The sequence below is a fragment of the Macrobrachium rosenbergii genome, chromosome 47, assembly GCF_040412425.1.
Source record: "Macrobrachium rosenbergii isolate ZJJX-2024 chromosome 47, ASM4041242v1, whole genome shotgun sequence".
NCBI lineage: Eukaryota > Metazoa > Arthropoda > Malacostraca > Decapoda > Palaemonidae > Macrobrachium > Macrobrachium rosenbergii.
This window is the reverse complement of record NC_089787.1, coordinates 24,403,227-24,423,123: the sequence shown is the minus strand read 5'-3', so window position 1 is coordinate 24,423,123 and position 19,897 is coordinate 24,403,227. Positions and strand designations below refer to the sequence as shown.

Sequence of the window (19,897 nt, the reverse complement as noted above, 5' to 3'; positions counted from 1 at the left end):
GGTCCAAAGACCGTAGATTTATTCCATCCTTCTTGAACCGTAAACTGCACTTGTTCATAATGCTGTCTGAGCCTAGATTATGTGTCAGTCACGTCTCGGACTTGTTAGGGGTCACATCTCATGTTTTCGAGCTTATAATGTATTAGACTAAAACGTTGAAAGAATTAACTGCAAAATTGTGGTTTTATTTGAATGAGCCAAATCTTTTCAGTGAGTCACCGTGCTACCAGAGGAAATATACTCGTATATATTTGGATATATTCTGCGTATGTTGTTCTGTACTGAACTGAGTCCTGGGTGGAATATGGACTTAGATATTTGATTGAATATTACTTTCATGGCATATCATATTGAATATCTGGTAGCGTATTGTATTTACTGAATGAATATTACACTGAATATTGGACACTCCCTCAGAATATCTCCGGTATTGTCCATTTGACAAAATGCTCTATTTTTTATTGAACAATAAAATAATTCCATTGACTTAACTGAATGTTATACAGGGTTTTTTAATACATTCTCAGTTTATTTGATTGTACATCCAATCAAAAATATTAATGAGGATTCTGATTTCACTAAAACTATTTAATGTTATATCCACTAAATCGATTGTTTGACTGATAATATTTTTCATTAAACAAAAAGCTTAATTCAATACTGGAATGCGTCTTCCGGTTTTTTTTAAATTCGATGCTGAACTAGAATTGAAGAGGATGTGTTAATTCCATAGATTAATTCACTGGAGTGAATAACAGCCAATTCAGTCGCGTAAATAAAATTTAATTCACTCGAGTGAATAAACACGAGAGAGTTGTCTGCCTCGAGAAACATCCAATCATTTAACTCATTTCAAGCAAAAACAAAAGTTTATGGTTCAACTTTCATCGCTAAATTAGCCGAGAAATTCCCGTTTTCTCTCGGGCTGCTGTTGCGAGCCAGTGCTTCGTAATTATCAGTGAGAGAGAGAGAGAAGAGAGAGAGAGAGCGAGAGAGAGAAAGAGGTAATTGCTGAATTGTGAATGAACCACCTGTACGTATTTTTTGTAAATGTAAATCGAATAAATAACAGAAATCATTGATTAAAATTAAGCTTACGTAAATTTTAACTTGGGGGGGAAAATCTATTTTTTATTAATTTTACCAAATTAAAAAAAATCTATTTTTTCTTAATTTTTACCGAATGGAAAAAACTATTTTTTATTAATTTTACCAAACCAGATCTTTTTAATTTATCACTGAACATATATATTTTTATAACCAATATGTCCCGTAGGGTGGTGGTACCGCTTACAGTGTGCCTTGCTAGGCACAATGTAGACTTTGCTAAAGGTTATTTGAATTGTGCATCGTTTGCTTAGCTGTCCAACTTCTTGAATATTAAGTAGCTCCGACGCTCAAATAATAATAATAATAATGTTGTTGTTATTTTTATTATTATTATTATTATTATTATTATTATTATTATTACAAAACTAATGATAATTATCATTATTATAAAAATAATAATAGTAGTAATAATTATAAAAGTAATAATAGTAATAATAACAAAAATTAGATAGTAATAGTAATTTTAAGAATAATAATAACAATAATTGTGATATGATAATAATAATAGTAATGACATTAATAAAATTAGTAATTTATGAAACTAATAATAATAATAATAGTAATAATAATAATAATAATAATAATAATAATAATAATAATAATAATAATAATAATAATAATGAACCAAACAAAAACTTCTTTCAATTTTCTTCTGAAGATGGAAAGAGAAATCAACAAGATTCCTGTGTATAACTTGAATCTCTTATTATTATTATTATTATTATTATTATTATTATTATTATTATTATTATTATTATTATTATTATTATTATTATTATTGATTGAAAGAGAAACCCACAAGATTCCTGTGTATAACTAGTTATACACAAGAATCTTGTGGGTTTCTCTTTCCAATAATAATAATAACAACTACACCTTATAAATCATGCACTTTATACAGAATATGACTTAACCGAAACAAAAATCAATTCATCCCAACGCCTTATGCAAAGTCAGCCTCAGAGGCCAAAGATAACCCAGCCATCGATGCCCGAAGGGCCATTGACCTCGAAAATCGACCCTCGAAAGCTAGGTCACTCCCTCCCTCGTGCAGATGGCGCTGGTAACCCTTCCTGCCCTCCCCTCTCTCTCTCTCTCTCTCTCTCTCTCTCTCTCTCTCTCTCTCTCTCTCTCTCTCTCTCTCTCTCTCCTTATCCTCCAGATTCCCATGACCACTTGAGAACGTGCTTAAGGAGATTCGTTCCTAAAGACCTCTCTCTCTCTCTCTCTCTCTCTCTCTCTCTCTCTCTCTCTCTCTCTCTCTCTCTCTCTCTTCTCCTTCTTCTTCTTCTTCTTGGGAAAGAAAACTATTCTCTCTCTCTTTCTCTTTTCTTCTTCTTCTTCTTGGGAAAGAAAACTATTCTCTCTCTCTCTCTCTCTCTCTCTCTCTCTCTCTCTCTCTCTCTCTCTCTCTCTCTCTCTCTCTCTCTCTCTCTTCTTCTCTTCTTCTTCTTCTATTCTCTCTTTCTCTTTTCTTCTTCTTCTTCTTCTTCTTCTTGAGAAAGAAAAACTATTCTCTCTCTCTCTCTCTCTCTCTCTCTCTCTTCTTCTTCTTCTCTTCTCTTCTTCTTCTTGGGAAAGAAAACTCTCTCTCTCTCTCTCTCTCTCTCTCTCTCTCTCTCTCTCTCTCTCTCTCTCTCTCTCTCTCCTTCTTCTTATTCTTCTCTCTTCTTGGGAAAGAAAAACTCTCTCTCTCTCTCTCTCTCTCTCTCTCTCTCTCTCTCTCTCTCTCTCTCTTCTCTTCTTCTTCTTCTTCTTGGAAAGAAAAACTCTCTCTCTCTCTCTCTCTCTCTCTCTCTCTCTCTCTCTCTCTCAGAATTGCCTCTTTAAGGACAACCCACCACCACCATCATCATCATCATAGCAGAAAATAATAATTAAAGAGTCAAATGAAACGTCAAAGGCTTTTTATTTATTAAGGCGGTTGAGGAAGACCGAAAAAAAAAGTATTCTCTTCTTGAACACTCAGGGGAATATAATATTCCTCCATCAAAGGGGTTATTTGTGGTGGTAGGGGAGAGGAGGTAATATTCCCCCTACTAAGGGATTTTTTTTGGGGGAGGGAGGGAGGTTGGTTTCTTCGGTGGAGAAAAATGTATATATAGAATTTGCATTTAGATGTTGGTGATTAAAAGGAGTGAAGGATTGGTTGGTTCTCTCTCTCTCTCTCTCTCTCTCTCTCTCTCTCTCTCTCTCTCTCTCTCTCTCTCTCTCTCTCTCTCTCTCATTAATACGTGCTTGAGCCCATATACAAATGTGTCGAAAGTGACGGAAATTTAAGAAAGAAAAACAAATACTGGTATTTGAACTATTTAAAGAGTAGATTCTCACTGTAAACTTGTCTGCACTTTCATTATAATGAATTTATTTTACAGTAAAACACAGAAGCAAACACTAGATACTGTAGACATTTAAAGTATATATATAGTTATATATATATATATGTATATATATATATATATATATATATATATATATATATATATATATATATATATATATATATATATGTTTATAGACCATGACAAGGATCTTCAGTTTCTGTAAATACAGTTAAAATGATCTGTTAGTTTTCCAGACACCCAAATCTTCTGAAGAAAAATATGCTTTGTTTAAACTGAAAAGCAAAGACACAAACAAAAATAACTTTTAACAGCTGTACAGGTACCTCACTGTGTCACCTGTACAGGAAAGGTTAGACCAGGTATGTATACCTGACGCTTTGGCGCTAATTAATTACAGAAGTGGCACTTCCCGTATCGCTTCTCCGATGATTCTGGTCACCTGGGTCTCTCTCTCTCTCTCTCTCTCTCTCTCTCTCTCTCTCTCTCTCTCTCTCTCTCTCTCTCTCTAGGCGTCGTTAAGTATTCAAGCATTATGAAATCTTTTCTCTTATTTCTCATAAATTTTTTATCTATCTGGTTCATTTGTCCAAACAATCATTATTTATTTCACATACTTCTTCATTTGCTGAACCTTATGAATCTGCAGGAAGATATTGCAGTATACATGAAGCTTTGTATATAATAAGTAAACAGTTAATATTTGTTTTACAATTTGTCATTTGCCGAAGGTTATAATCTGAAGGGATTATGTTGTATTGTACCTGAAGAATTGTTTAAGTATTTAGTCAGTAAACATTTGAACGTAAATTTGTAAGTGTATGCAAAGCGGGTTAAGTCATCATGAATTTTCTTTTGAGTTTTATTTAACTATTTTTCGTCAGGCTGTGTATGTTAATGTGTATGTATATATATATATATATATATATATATATATATATATATATATATATATATATATATACATAAATACCCTTACCTAATATTTCTAATATTTACATAACCTATTCTAGAGGTTATCAGTGAATTTTCTCTTAGCGTGAGAATTTTATTGTAAATTCTGAAGCATTTTATTATTCTTATTATTACTAATATTTACATAACCTATTCTTGAGGTTATCATTGAATTTTCGCTTAGCGTGAGAACTTTTATTGTAAATTCTTATTATTAAAAAAACGATGTAACAGTGTTCACTACAATGTAACAAAATAATGACTCATAAAGCAAGGTGGCAAATGCCCCCCAAAAAACCCATTGATGTAAAAACCCAACCGCAATACATAATACCTTACGAGTTCCCGAAGAGGCCAGTTATCCCCTCTAGGCGAAGCGCCTGTCCTCCGCGCTTCACGCTTGACCGGCCTCTTTAAACATGGCGACGGACTTTCTCCGGACTTTCATTGCTGAAGGCTGTACCGCTGACCACACGGTTAACGGTAAAACCTCAGTCGTAAATATCCCACCCATACACTCTGGTGGGTGTGCTGACCATTCTCACGTGTGTGTGTATATGTGCGCAGAAACGCAGTGTGTATGTAAGGTGGGCATAAACATACGTATACACAGAACTATAAATTACACAGTATGGAACTTATCCGTGCATATGCTTATCTAAACGTGCTTCATACCCAGATCTCTCTCTCTCTCTCTCTCTCTCTCTCTCTCTCTCTCTCTCTCTCTCTCTCTCTCTCTCTCTCCAGGCAGAAACATGTACCAAATGTCGACTTCCAAGACACATTAAACTAACAGTCTAGTCGCCCCCCCTTCCCCCAAAACATCCATTCCTGCCCTGCCTGCGAAACTCATGCAGTATCTCTCTCTCTCTCTCTCTCTCTCTCTCTCTCTCTCTCTCTCTCTCTCTCATCTGTCAGGAACAGAAGTTAAGCCATGTTGATAAGTCGAGAAAGCGGATGAAAGTAAAGTTGAAGATAATCTTGGTCCAATTATCTTGTTTTCGGCCGAGTTTTAGATGTCGCAGGCAATTCGCTCAACGGGAAGACTTTTTCTCTCTCTCTCTCTCTCTCTCTCTCTCTCTCTCTCTCTCTCTCTCTCTCTCTCTCTCTCTTAAGGAGGATGAAAAACAGAAAATAGGTTTTTTTTATGAAGGTACATGTATATACATAAATTATGCAGATATACATATTGTCGTACGTATATGTCAGTTTGCTATTTTCTGTCGCTGAATAGGTTTAACTACTTTATATGTGTGTGTGTATATGTATATATATATATATATATATATATATATATATAGAGAGAGAGAGAGAGAGAGAGAGAGAGAGAGAGAGAGAGAGAGAGAGAGAGAGAGAGAGAGAGAGAGAGGCCTGGCCTACATAGAGCCAAGTGATGCATGGTCGCCCTTATCCTTAATCCTTCTGAAATTTTCAACACCTAAGAGACATTAAAGAGAACATCTGCTACGGGTTCTCTCTCTCTCTCTCTCTCTCTCTCTCTCTCTCTCTCTCTCTCTCTCTCAGTGAGAGCTAATGAGGTAACGACAGGTAATGCACTCATTGCCTGTTCAAACGGCCAAAGTTTGCTCATGGTGGAAATTTGAGTTAAATTTTTTTTTTCTCTCTCTCTCTCTCTCTCTCTCTCTCTCTCTCTCTCTCTCTCTCTCTCTCTCAGATATGATATATTATTTTGAACAATTATGAAAGGTTCAGTTTTGATATTCACTAGAATCTTTGTTTACACCTCTCTCTCTCTCTCTCTCTCTCTCTCTCTCTCTCTCTCTCTCTCTCTCTCTCTCATATTCAAATATGATATATTATTTTGAACAATTGTATTAAGTAAGATTCAGTTTGATATTCACTATAATTCTCTCTCAAATATGATATATTATTTTGAACAATTGTATTAAGTAAGATTCAGTTTTGATATTCACTATAATCTCTCTCTCTCTCTCTCTCTCTCTCTCTCTCTCTCTCTCTCTCTCTCTCTCTCTCTCTCTCTCTCTCTCTGTGCCAGCCTTATTTTAAAATGTACTATACTTTGACCTGAAGTGTTACATTGCAAATATTAAATCCACCTTGCCAGTAATGAAAAATATATACATAATCCTCATATTTTTCATAAAAACATAGAATTATTTTAATACACCCTGTACGTTCACCTACTCATAACATTGCAGAGTAAAATCATTTTAAATCAGAAAGACTTCTTACCCAAATTTCATTTTTTATCTTTTATTATATACCAAAATACCTCAGCACAGAGACATTATGAAACTCAGTAATGTCATCAAGCTTTCATATATTTATATATATATATATAAATAAGATTCTCACGCGTCATTGTGGTCCGTTTACAATCTCACGGTATGTATGTATGTATGTATGTATGTATGTATGTATGTGCATGTAGACACATTTAAGATGTTGTTCCTGTCATAGCAATGACAGTATTCGAGATATGTCTGATTGACAGGCTAAAAAAAAAAATGTGTGATTGACAGGTTTAAAAGAAAAATAAATTTTCCATTGTTTCATTTTGCTGACATTTTTTTTTCTTTACCATTTATTCAAAACTCGCCATAACAGTTACATGATTTTCCTCTCCTTTTTTCATTTTTTTTATTTCTATTTTTTTATTGTTATTTTTATTTTTCTAACTCCCGTTATAAGAGAAATTTGCTTCTCTCTCTCTCTCTCTCTCTCTCTCTCTCTCTCTCTCTCTCTCTCTCTCTCTCTCTCTCTCTCTCGTTCCACTGACATTCACCATTTTTTTTTTCCTTTTTCGTCCTCTTTCGTTCTTTTATTCTTCCTTTTTCCTTCCCTTCCGTCCTTTTTTCCTACTTTTCCTCCCACTTTCCTCCTTTTTCCTCATTTTTCCTACTTTTCTTCGTTTCTTCTTCCCCTCTTCCTCCTTATTTCCTACTTTTTCCCCTCTTTTCCTCTCGTCCCCGGATGATAAAAGGGTAAAGGGGGGGGAGAGGGACTTTTGCCCAGGGAAACCACACTTAACCTGAGGAGTAACGGCGCCCATTACTCGACTCAATGGCAGCTTAGCCTATGAGACTCGGCCGTTTCGGCAGGAGACTTCTGCCCCCCCCCCTTTTTTTTTAATGGCATGGCCTGCTGTAACCCGGGCAAGGGACCTCGTTTAAAAACATCCGAACTTTTGGGGGCGGGAAGGGGGCCGGGCGGTGTTATAGGTCTCTCTCTCTCTCTCTCTCTCTCTCTCTCTCTCTCTCTCTCTCTCTCTCTCTCTCTCTCTCTCTCTCAAAATTCATATTAAAGGGACCCCCTACAATTTCTTTTCTTTCTGGAAACATAACCCTTCTTTCCATCTATATTTGAAATCTAGTTGTAGAATCTAGTTTCTAGAAACATAACTCTTTTTTTATCTATTTAAATCTAGCTCTAGAATCTACTTTCTAGAAACATAACCCTTCTTTCCATTTATATTTAAACATAGTTCTAGAATCTAGTTTCTAGAAACATAACCCCTCTTTCCATCTATATTTGAAACCTAGTGCTAGAATCTAGTTTCTAGAAACATAACCCTTTTTTCCATCTATATTTAAATCTAGCTCTCGAATCTACTTTCTAGAAACATAACCCTTTTTTCAATGTACATTTAAACATAGTTCTAGAATCTAGTTTCTAGAAACATAACCCCTCTTTCCATCTATATTTGAAACCTAGTGCTAGAATCTAGTTTCTAGAAATATAACCCTTCTTTCCTTATATATTTTAAACCTAGTTGTAGAATCTAGTTTCTAGAAACATAACCCTTTTTTCCATCTATATTTAAATCTAGCTGTAGAATCTACTTTCTAGAAACGTAACCCCTTTTTCCAATCTGTATTTTAAACCCTCCTTCCTCCAGAGATGGGTTCATTCGTCCGTGCGTGTCCGGAAAAAGCGTACCCATTTATTTGCCCAAAATATCTCTGGCTCAAACTACAGCGGATTCTTCCTAAATTCAGGGAGGCGGAAAACTTAAGCCCTGGGAGGGGTATTTTTTTTTTTTTAAGGATTTTGGGAAGGAAATATTAGTACGGAGAAATTTTTTATATTTTTTTTTTTTTTTTTTTTTTTTTTTTTTGACGTTCGGACTTTTCCCTGTGGTAAAAATAAGTTATCAATATTTTTAACATTTTTTTCACGAGGATTCGTAGTTATTTTTATTTTTTTTTAATCCGTGATTTTTTCCTTGTATCTGTTTTTTAATCTTTTATTTTCAACCCCTTGTTTGTTTCTCTTTTTCGTTCTGCAAATAAAGGTCTTATTTTTTATTTTCCTTAGTCGGGACTAGGTAGGTGCCCGCAGATTCCGATAGAAAAGGAACATTTTATGATTTTTTTTTTTACATACCAATATTTTTTTACATACCAATAATTTTTTTTTCACATACCGATAATTTTTTTTAGACTGATCATTTTTTTTTTACAAACCGATCATTTTTTTTTAATACTGATCATTTTTTTACATACCGATCATTTTTTTTATACTGATCATTTTTTATATACTGATCATTTTTTTTTACATACCGATAATTTCTTTACGTACCGATAATTTTTTTTTTTTACATACCGATTTGTTTTTACATACCAATAATTTTTTTTGTTTACATACCGATAATTTTTTTTACATACCGATAATATTTTTTTGTTTACATACCGATAATTTTTTTTCCACATGCTGATATTTATTTTGCATACCGATATTTTTATGTTTACATACGAATTTTTTTTTTACATACCTATTTCACTACGGATCTGTGATTTCCCTTGAATAATAATAATAATAATAATAATAATAATAATAATAATAATAATAATAATAATAATCACTTATAAAACTCACAATTGGATGAGTCACTGAAATAGTATAAAAATCCATTATGGTGTAAATAAATATATATATATATATATATATATATATATATATATATATATATATATATATATATATATATATATATATATATATATATATATATATATATATATATATATATATATATATATATATATATATACACTTACATCAGTGTGGATTTTTTCACCGTTTTAAACTCATGTGATTATGAGATTTTTATAGATAATAATGATAATAATAAATAATAATAATAATAATAATAATACAAGATAAAAACACAGAATTTTGCAATAATAGGAACACCGATAATGACAATATTCAAAAATATTTGTTTCTCTAATAATAATAATAATAATAATAAAGATAAAAACACGGTATTTTGCAGATAATGATATTACTGAAAGATCTTAATAATAATAATAATAATAGTAATATTTAACAATTATTATTATTATTATTATTATTATTATTATTATTATTATTATTATTATTATTATTATTATTATTATCACCCGCACTCCTCGAGTGGAGCGAATAAGTCTTACCTCCTTGAACAGGTGTTCCTGACAATTAGTTAATGGAAAATGTCTCAATACACCTGCTTGCTCTGAAAACATCTGTCGCGACAGGGGAAGCGGAGAAGCGAGCATAATTAACCGATAATTTGCTTTGATCTCTCTCTCTCTCTCTCTCTCTCTCTCTCTCTCTCTCTCTCTCTCTCTCTCTCTCTCTCTCTCTCTCTCTCTCGGTGCTTGCTTTTCAGTTAATGCTTTACGAAGTCATTAAGAAGGCCACTTTGACTTTCGTTTTGCGTTTGAAGGGTCTTGGGGAGAGAGAGAGAGAGAGAGAGAGAGAGAGAGAGAGAGAGAGAGAGAGAGAGGGGGAAAGGAGGGAGAAGTTGAGATGCTACGGTTGGGCTCTCTCTCTCTCTCTCTCTCTCTCTCTCTCTCTCTCTCTCTCTCTCTCTCTCTCTCTCTCTCTCTAAAGTTAAGTCTGATTTTCACTATACTTTAATCTTAATATGTTATTCCTAGTATTAGGTTCCTTATGGGGTTGCGCATAGTTTAAGCAGGAATGACAGTAGGAATGCATACTTTGGAATGGGAATATACAGAAATGGGAATTTGATTGTGGGTTTTCATTTGTGGCGGTAAAATAATAAGTATATTCATAAGTGATATATATGTATATATTATTTATGATATATATATATATATATATATATATATATATTAGTTATGAATATATATATTTATATATAATGGTATACTATATATGTATTACATGCATTTAAAGACAAGGACACGTAACACTAAAGGTAGCGGAATTCATCACACGAATTTAATTATAAAAAAAACAGAATAATAATTGTCATTAAATACAAACAAACAAATCACAAAGTAAATTATATATTGCATTTATACCACACCCATAGTCTGTAGAATCTGAAAAGGTTTCATACTGATTTGGAATTACATTTTGCCCTTAAACCCAACCTCTTCGATTGGGAAAAAATGACTCTCCAATTCAGGTCCCGAATTTCCACAGATAGAGAGAGAGAGAGAGAGAGAGAGAGAGAGAGAAGGAAAGGCAGCGGAGCGGAGAAGTGCCATTCTATATTTCATAGCAAACGAGAATGGCAAATGGGAGTTATAATATAATTTTCGTCCGAATTTCATTATTGGAACTCTTCCGTACCATTGCAATTCGGATACGAAGAAGAAGCTCTCTCTCTCTCTCTCTCTCTCTCTCTCTCTCTCTCTCTCTCTCTCTCTCTCTCTCTCTCTCTCCGTGGAATTCGAGAAGTTATCGCCCGCAATAATTTTGCAATCTCAATTTCATTTCCTTCCGCCATTCGGCAGAATTACCGGGCTGAATATTCATATAAAGAGGAAAAAATGGCGCCAAAACCGGAGTTATTCAAGTCTTCCATTAGGCCTCGTTAAATAATCATCGGAGAGGGACTTTTCCTCCGGGCGTTGGATGCCTTTTATTTTTTTGTTTTCAGGGGGCGTTCTTTCTTCTTCTTCTTTCCCGTCTTATTCTCCGTGATTCTGGGGTAACAGCTCGAGGAATAAAATGGATCAGGGGAAAATGTCTCCCGGAAGAAAGTGGAAGCGACGAGAATATAAAAGAGAATAAGAGGAAGAAGAAGGAGAAAGGGAAAAAGGCCTTTTTCAAAGCTGAATCATTGCGAGATTCCTTCTTTTTTAAAAGCCGTCAGATGCAAAGCACCCTGTGTTTTATGGCTTCTGTAATGGATCTCTTCAACCGCTGCTCTCGACTCAATCTTAATGGGTTTAGTCTTTCCGGAGACTCTCTTTTACGCTCCCACGCACGCACTAACAAACAAACAAAGCTATACACACACATACTGCCATTCTTTGCAGCTTGAAGCTCGCGTAATCGTTTGCAAAAGCAAAACTCGCCAACAAACAAATCATAAAGAACGCTCCCCACGACTTTACTTCTTTTTCCCTAAAGTCTCTCTTCCCCGCCCCCGCCCCCACCATCAATTTGGCGCGAGATTTAGCCGAGCTTATATTTGGCAAACTAATCCCCTTTCGAGTGTACATTCACGGAGAAGTCTATTATAGGCGCTGTTAATGCAAACGTTAACGGCCGTAAATTTAACGGAAGTTGGAATGAGGGTGCTTGCGAGGTGCCGTTTATTTCTCTCGGGAATGGTGGCAGCTCTTAGTACCATGAAGCCTGCTAATTCGTTTTCTGTTTGTTTTTTCTTGCTGTTTTCGCATTTTTCATGTCTTAAATTTTATCCTCCTTTAAAATGTTTTGTATTCTGTGGGTTTATCTTAGCATTTTCATTTTTTTATTTTATATTTTATATACTAATGTCTTGTCCTAGGTCTAGAGAATTCTATATATACCTTGGTTTAGCCAGTAAGAGTGTCTAATTTGCGATCTCATTTTCCATTAGAATATCCATCTAATATGTTGGTTTGTTACATTATACCAAAGCGTGAGGTTGCAAACCCCACCACTTTAACCAGTTTGTTGCACCGTAGACGAGGAGAGAGAGAGAGAGAGAGAGACCACAATAAAAGTGTTTTAAGCAACGCCATCAGCTAATAGCTTTTCCCCTCCGCTAGAAACCTAATCGACCGTTAATTCCCGAACGGGTATCAATAAACTCATTTAAATGCATTAATACGCGGGCTTCCATAAGCGCTGCATAGCATTGTGTATAAATCCTCGCGGTGGATAATATCATAACGGTAGTCGTAGCGATAAATAGCGTGATTTACGAGTACCCATAAAGGATATTAAACATGGCTGCCGTCGTGTGTTTGTGCTGTGACGTCACTGGCGTGTGTATCCAACGTTCTGAGTTTAATCACGGAAGCGGCTTTCGCCACAAAAGAAAACAAAAACAAATAGTAATTTTGTGTTTTAATGAACCGAATTAAGCCCGGTAACCAACTATGCAAAGCCTGATGCGGATAAAGATTGGACGATTACGAATTTAGAATTATATTGGAGGGAAGTCCGTATTGTTTAATTCGTTTGTTTGGACGATTAAAACTACTGTTTTCATTACTGTTAATGAGGTTCTGTTGGTCAAGAATCAGATCAGATTATTATTATTATTAATATTATTATTATTATTATTATATATGGACGGAAATATAAACCAGTGCCTCATATATCTCGAGTTTATAATAAGTAACGTAGACTTACTTAGCCATTCGCTAAGAGAAGGCGTATAGATAAAAGCGAGAGAGGGGTGGATCTTCCACTAAATGTATTTATGGTTATACAACTCTCTTGAAAAGTCGAATATGTGAAAAAGAAAGAGTAAAGTTGAAAAAAAATTGAAAATAGGAAAAAAACAACAAAAAACTGAGACACCATTGCAAAAGCAAAGACTGAACTTGGCAGTAAAAGAAAATAGACTGACAGCTTAAAGAATTATAAAAGATGTCAGGAAATTGCATTTGCATATACACACACATATATATACATGCATTTACTACGAATGCCGGATTTGAGTCGACGTTGCCATCTTCATTAAAAAAAAAAATTAGACTTCAAGGAAACGAAAAAAAAAAGAAAAACAAAGTACGTCGGGAAATTCGTTTAAATAAAGAACTTTACTTTAGGTTTCTCGGATAGAAGTGGCTAGGCAATTAGAGAAGTTTCTTTCTTCTCTCTCTCTCTCTCTCTCTCTCTCTCTCTCTCTCTCTCTCTCTCTCTCTCTCGTGGGAGAGAACAAAAAAGTATACTTCTTGTTTGAAAAAGACTTCTAGTCATTTAGTTCCAAGGGTCTGACGTACTCCTCTGGAGGACCGCTTCTTTTTTTTTTACTTGTAGTAGTAAGAGGGATTTTGCCTATGGAACGGCTCCTGTGAGAATAAAACGTCCTGACTTCTCGATGAAGAAAGGAAGAAGAAGACTTAGATTAACAATGCAAAGCTTAAGAGTAAAATCAAGAGAATAAAATCAGAGAGAAATTGAAGCTTTAAAACAAGACAAACGGAATATGATGCTCGCGTTTTAATTATAACATGTTGGAAAACGAGGACGGGAGAGACTAGGCCTATAAACAAAATGGTGGCTGTTAGAAATATTACTCTTATACTTTTCAAGATAACCTCTCTCTCTCTCTCTCTCTCTCTCTCTCTCTCTCTCTCTCTCTCTCTCTCTCTCTCTCTCTCTCTCTCTCTCTCTCTCTGCCCCAATTCTGTCTTCATAATTGAAGATGTTTAACAAGTAATGATTTTGCTAGCAACTGGGCATTTAAAAATACTCGATGCTTTGGGATGAAATAGTGATCATTAAATTCACTGTGTTATTTACAAGGTTGTCTGTGAAAGGTAATTTAGAATTACTTGTTTCACATTCATTAGAATTCTGTTTATTTTTCCATTTGTTTATCTCTATATTTAATCATGTACACTGAATTTTCTTTCGTATTTAATTTCATTCATATTTTTCCCTCGTGGCTCATCTGCTAACAAGTCCTTCTCCTACTTCCAGGCAGCTCGTCCATCGTACTTCCCAACCTACGACTACGAGGAGTCCTACGAGCCGCCAAGGAGAGCCCAGGAGAAGTCCGGCCACCTCCCGATAGCTCCTCACTATCCTTCCCACGGAGAACCTCCTCCCTACTACGGACCTGAGCCAGATTTTTACAGCGAAGCTGCTGAACACGGCTCCGAGGAGCCGTCCGTTGGAGCAATAGATCCCAATTTCAATTACGAAGCTCCGCTGTTCAGAGACGATTACGAGCCGCCTGTGTACAGACCCAAGCCGCCACGTGACGAGCCAGAGTACGACGAGAAACCCAGGCCTTCGTACGAAGAGCCAGTCCATAAGCCTAGACCCAGGCCTTCATATGAAGAGCCGGCGTATAAACCTAGGCCTAGTTATGAAGAGCCAGAGTACAAACCTAGGCCTTCTTATGAAGAGCCAGAGTACAAACCTAGGCCTACCTATGAAGAGCCAGAGTACAAACCAAGACCAGCGTACCAAGAGCCAGCATACAAGCCCAAGCCAGCTTATCAAGAGCCAGCACACAAGCCCAAACCTGCTTATCAAGAGCCAGCTTACAAACCCAAACCAGCCTACAGAGAGCCAGCATACAAGCCCAAGCCAGCTTACGAGGAGCCAAGCGGCTACTCCAAGCCTAAACCGGCCTACCAGGACGAGTCTGGGCAACACCACAAATCGTACGAACCCAAAAATACGATCCCAGGGGAACCCGGGGTAGATTATCCCATTTATAATAAGGTAAGTGAATCAAATCTTCCGTGTATGAACTGGTCAAGATTAAATCTTTCTTATTGTGTAGATGCAAGTTCAGAAATGGATACTTTCTATTTAGTAAGTTTAGATCAGTCATTTTTAATCCTCAAAATATTATTTTAATGCCACTGGTACATTTGAATACGTTAATTTAACCGAATATCAAATGAGCCTATAGATTTTTTCCGTTATTTAAATTTTAAATACTTAGACCAACAGATTTCTTCAATTGTTTAAGGTTTTTATCTAATTTCTAGTAGCTTTCTATAGTGCCTTAGTTTAAGTACTTACATTTTTATCGATGTATTTATACGAACACTTTTGACATTGTTGATGCCGTAAAGTCCATCTTATCTTCTTCTTCTTCTTTTTTCTTGTCACAGATTCCCGCCACGAAATTCAACTGCAACTCGGTACCTTATCGCCCAGGAATGTACGCCAATCCCGAGGCATCCTGTCAGGTAAGGAACAAATGAGTATATTTAAATGTAATATACTTTTCATTTATTATTTTCCCTGCTGTCACAATTAGAACACTCCCTCTTTTCAATGCCTTAAGCACTGAATTAGGCCGAAAGTGCCCCAGTGCTTGACTTGGCGGCCTGTAAATCTTACAGAAATCAAAGTAACCATAAAATTAATTAAAATCCACTTCAACAGGTGTACCACGTATGTGACGACGACCGCTATGGGTCTAGAGGTGCGGAATTCCTGTGTACCAACGGTACGATCTTCAACCAAGAGACGTTCGCTTGTGATTGGTGGTACAATGTGGATTGCAGCAAAGCCACAGAGTATTACGCGTGAGTTGACATTTGTTACTTTCTTGATCTTGTCAAATTTGTAATTTTTGTATTTGATGGAGAAGTAGTTTAGTAGGTTTGAGTAGGTATAAAAATAGTGCATATATATATATATATATATATATATATATATATATATATATATATATATATATATATATATATATATATATATATATTGTACGCATTCTGCATTCTTATCTCGTATATAAGAAATAAATTCTAAACAAAAGAACATGCTTGCACAAGCATATCTCGCCTCAAGACACATCAAGAGCTCTCATTTAACTTAAAGAAGACGTAGCTTGCCTTCAAGGAATCTCAGCCATGAAAAGGAATTTTTTATATATATATTTTCCAGAAACCAGATTACATGAGAGACGAATATGAAATGTATTCCGTTTTCTGTTGATAGACGAGTGACGTCCTTATAAAGTTACTTTTTACTGTAAATAAAGTAAATCTCTTTTGGTTACTGTGTTAAGAACGAAAATTTGGAGCCTTTCATCAAGAAACTAAAGAGCTTTGACTCAGAAACTTTGAAGAAATCATTACTCAAGAGAACGCCTAAGTTAAACAAATAGAAAATTCAGCCTGGTGGACTAACTGAAGACAGATTGGAAATTTCCCCAAACAATCGTAGAAGCTTTAGATAAAAGATACGTGGTCAGTCAGTCATCAATATGAACTAGACCGAAGATTGATAGTAAGCCACTAAACATTTGTTTGTAATCTCCTTTTCATGCTTCATAAATCTGCAGTGATGTTTATGCTTAGTTTTTGTTGTGGCAAAGAGCATTCTCCTAAAGGAAATCTATTTGCATTTCAGCTTGAACACCGACCCAGATCACAACCCTTACTACCAGAAGCCTCCTGAGACTAAAGATGACGACTACAAGGCAGCCCCACGCGCGCCAGCCTCCTACCACAAGCCAGAACCCACCTACCGTAAGCCTAGACCTACCTACAGTTCACAGACGCCTAAGCCGTCTTACAGAGCAACGACTTTGAAGCCCTCTTACCGCCAGACACCAACGCCATCTTACCGAACTCCGACACCAAGGGCGTCTTACCGCACACCGGCCCCAGCCTACTCCAGACCTGAGCCTGCTTACCACAGGGCAGAGCCTTCTTACCGAACGCCTTCGCCTTCCTATCGCAGACCGGTACGGAGGCCTTCTGCAGAGGATTCCAAGCCTTCTTACCAGGAAGAGGACCCTGACCCATTCTACAGCTTAGGGGAAGATGGAGAGATTGAATTTGGACCTGATTTTGAATGGGGGGCTAGATTCTAACAACTTCCAGATGGCCCCCTTTCTCCAGGAGAATTTTTTTATATTTAAGTTTACTAATGCCTATTTTAATGGATAAAACAGCCTGAATCATGAATATTTTTATTTAATTTATATGAATGAGCAAGAAAGCTTTGGCAGTAATGTGTAATACTGAAATAAAATAGGCCTAACAATAGTTTTCAGCCTAAAAATTTTACATCTGGGATTTTGACATTTTTATGTTTTTTTTAAAGGAGTCTGTTATCTTTTATTTATCCACCCCAGATTACAGATAACTCACAGAGTGATTATTGTTCACCGTACACCACTTTGTAAATAGGGTCCCCTTGTAGTATGCAGCATCTCTTACAAAATGACATGTTTCGTACACGTCTGAGCTGCCTTGTTAATCGTCAAACGTTCTCTCTCCTTTTAAATGTGTTCAGTTTCTAGTTATAATTGACTTGTCTTTTATATATATTCATATATTTATTTGATGTTATTATTGTATATTAAAATTCTAGTTACAAAATCTACGTTCTTTTATCCCCATAACAACATTTCTGTGAGAAGAGAAACTGGGCTTTCTGCCGAAGGGTGAACCAGTAGAACTTGAAACCAACCAACTTTCTACAAATTACAGAAACTAATATTTGGTAAAAAAAAAAAATCTTCTTAAGTATTAAGCTGTTAATTTCTTAGTTTCCTTTATGACAAAGAAGAAGAAAAAGGGAAAATTGAAGAGTAAGAAGGAATTGTATTCCCGTGAAGTAGGTAAAGGACATATGCGAAAAAGGAATCTTCGATTTGGCCAGAAGAAAATTATTTGATTGAATCACGAGGTTTGCCTTTCCATACTAACGTGTTATTATAATCGTCGTCATCACAGTTTACTGTTGGACCTCCTGACAGTGTAATTTTCCTTATTTTGTAGTGAACTTTCCAGACGTACGTGTGTGGCCATCTCCCTACGAGATTTTGCTGTCTAATATTATCCCAGAACTATTTTCTGGGGAGCAGTGAAAAGAAGGTACTGGGCCTAGACTCAATTGACTTACGATGGTCCAACTTTTTTCAAGTGTTACTGATTTAACAGTGTCGTACCCAAAAGCATTTATAAATACAGAAAGTAGTTCATTTTCTTTTATGTCAATTGTCAAAGTACTCATAAAGCAGATTACGGTCTGTCCATTGAAGTTTGCCATGAAATGTCATAGAAAACGGTCAAGATCATAGAAAATGAAACAAGTGTCATGGTAAACCATGATGGAATATACTACAATTTCTGTAAAACAAGTCGAAGCAAATTTTACTGAAAGAAACCACTTTTATCCTTTCACGTAATTCTGTGTAAGTTGTTTGATGTTAATAATGGACACATAAATAGAATCTGGGGTGTTTTGGGCCCTTCATTGTCATATCTGTTGGTCGCTACGTCCTTGCCATAAATAAGTAGCCTACGATAATCTCAACGGTGCATCAATGGGATTAAGAATGAAAAGCGTTGATCTTTTATTCTTCTAGTCCTGTTATGTGCAAAGGACACATTACGGAATCAGTACAAGACCCTTTTAGGGGCAACTCTTGAAGTAAAACACTCTGCAATTAAAATGGGATGTACGAAAATTTTTTTGGGTCTGTTGCCGTAAGTGCACCTCCCTTGGTGGATCGCAGGCATTGCCGATGAGTTTTTTACTTTTACAACCTTTGCATATTGATCAATTAAAATTCCGACAAATATGCAGCATGGGGTGAAAATGGCCTGGTGAAAGAGCGTATCGTGACATCTCAAGGTTGCGAAGTTACATATAGCTGAAACTTCTTGCAAATAATCAGTTTTAGCATTTGAATCAGTTTAATAATTTTGCCAGAAAATATATTGCCCAGACGACGAGAAGATTATTTAGGCATTCAGAAACGGTATGGCAATTATTGTAATGTTTCTCTTGCTAATTCTACACCCCCCTCCCCCTTCCCCCGAGGTTCAGCCTGTATCTGCTACAGTATTTGAGGGTCCTGTGGGCAAAGACTGGCGATTGCTAGTATTGAGTTTGACTGGTTTGGCTAGACTGTAAAAAACTAACAAGAAATGCTAAATAAAGGTGCAAAGAACAAAAGACGAATTGAAGGATGCTATAATATTAAGAGATCAGGATAGAATTGGCAATATAAAATTTTATTAGCAAATGACAGACATAAGGCCGATATATGTCTAAAATGTGACGTAAGCCTTGTTTTCTAGTGACAAATCTGAATATGGGTCCACCCGGCCCGTCCAAGTTGTTGAAAACATGCGGTTACTGATAGAATATACTTTAGTTGGGTTTAACTTCCATTACCATTCGTTGCTTAAAGTATTTAATTATAATATTAGCAAAATTTAATCGATTATAATTATATTTTAATGTCTTAACATATTTCGTAGATAGCATAGTGTTGCAGGCCAGTGTTTAACACATTAGTGCAAAGAGTGACTGTACAAAAAATATTTCCCTATTTTAAAAGTTAAAAGATTGATTTAATTTATATAAGCAGAACACAAATACGCTAGACCGTGGAGACCACTTTTCAATGGTCCAGACACGATCCAGACCCAAAAGTGGGTCCAGACCTAAAAGTAAACTTTCGAAAGATGTCGGTAGAAATTTAGTCGCCGACAAGCATATAGTCCCTTTCTTCCGGGTCGCAGTACAGAATTAAGGATAACCTGGGAGTATTCCGTTATTAAAAGTATTAAAAAGCATTCAACTCGTTTAATTGAGGTCATTTCGTG

General features: G+C 35.7%; 1 protein-coding gene across 1 annotated transcript in view; it reads left to right on the top strand.

Annotated features, from left to right (window-relative positions):
• Nucleotides 1-17,656, top strand: part of LOC136830675 (adhesive plaque matrix protein-like) — a 55,849-nt gene extending 38,193 nt beyond the window's left edge. The window contains exons 3-6 of the mRNA XM_067090309.1: nucleotides 14,280-15,032; nucleotides 15,431-15,508; nucleotides 15,708-15,850; nucleotides 16,680-17,656. Coding sequence (XP_066946410.1) covers nucleotides 14,280-15,032; nucleotides 15,431-15,508; nucleotides 15,708-15,850; nucleotides 16,680-17,145 — 1,440 coding nt within the window. The 3' untranslated portion in view covers nucleotides 17,146-17,656. The remainder of the gene's footprint in view (nucleotides 1-14,279; nucleotides 15,033-15,430; nucleotides 15,509-15,707; nucleotides 15,851-16,679) is intronic.
• The last annotated feature ends 2,241 nt before the right edge of the window (nucleotides 17,657-19,897 follow it).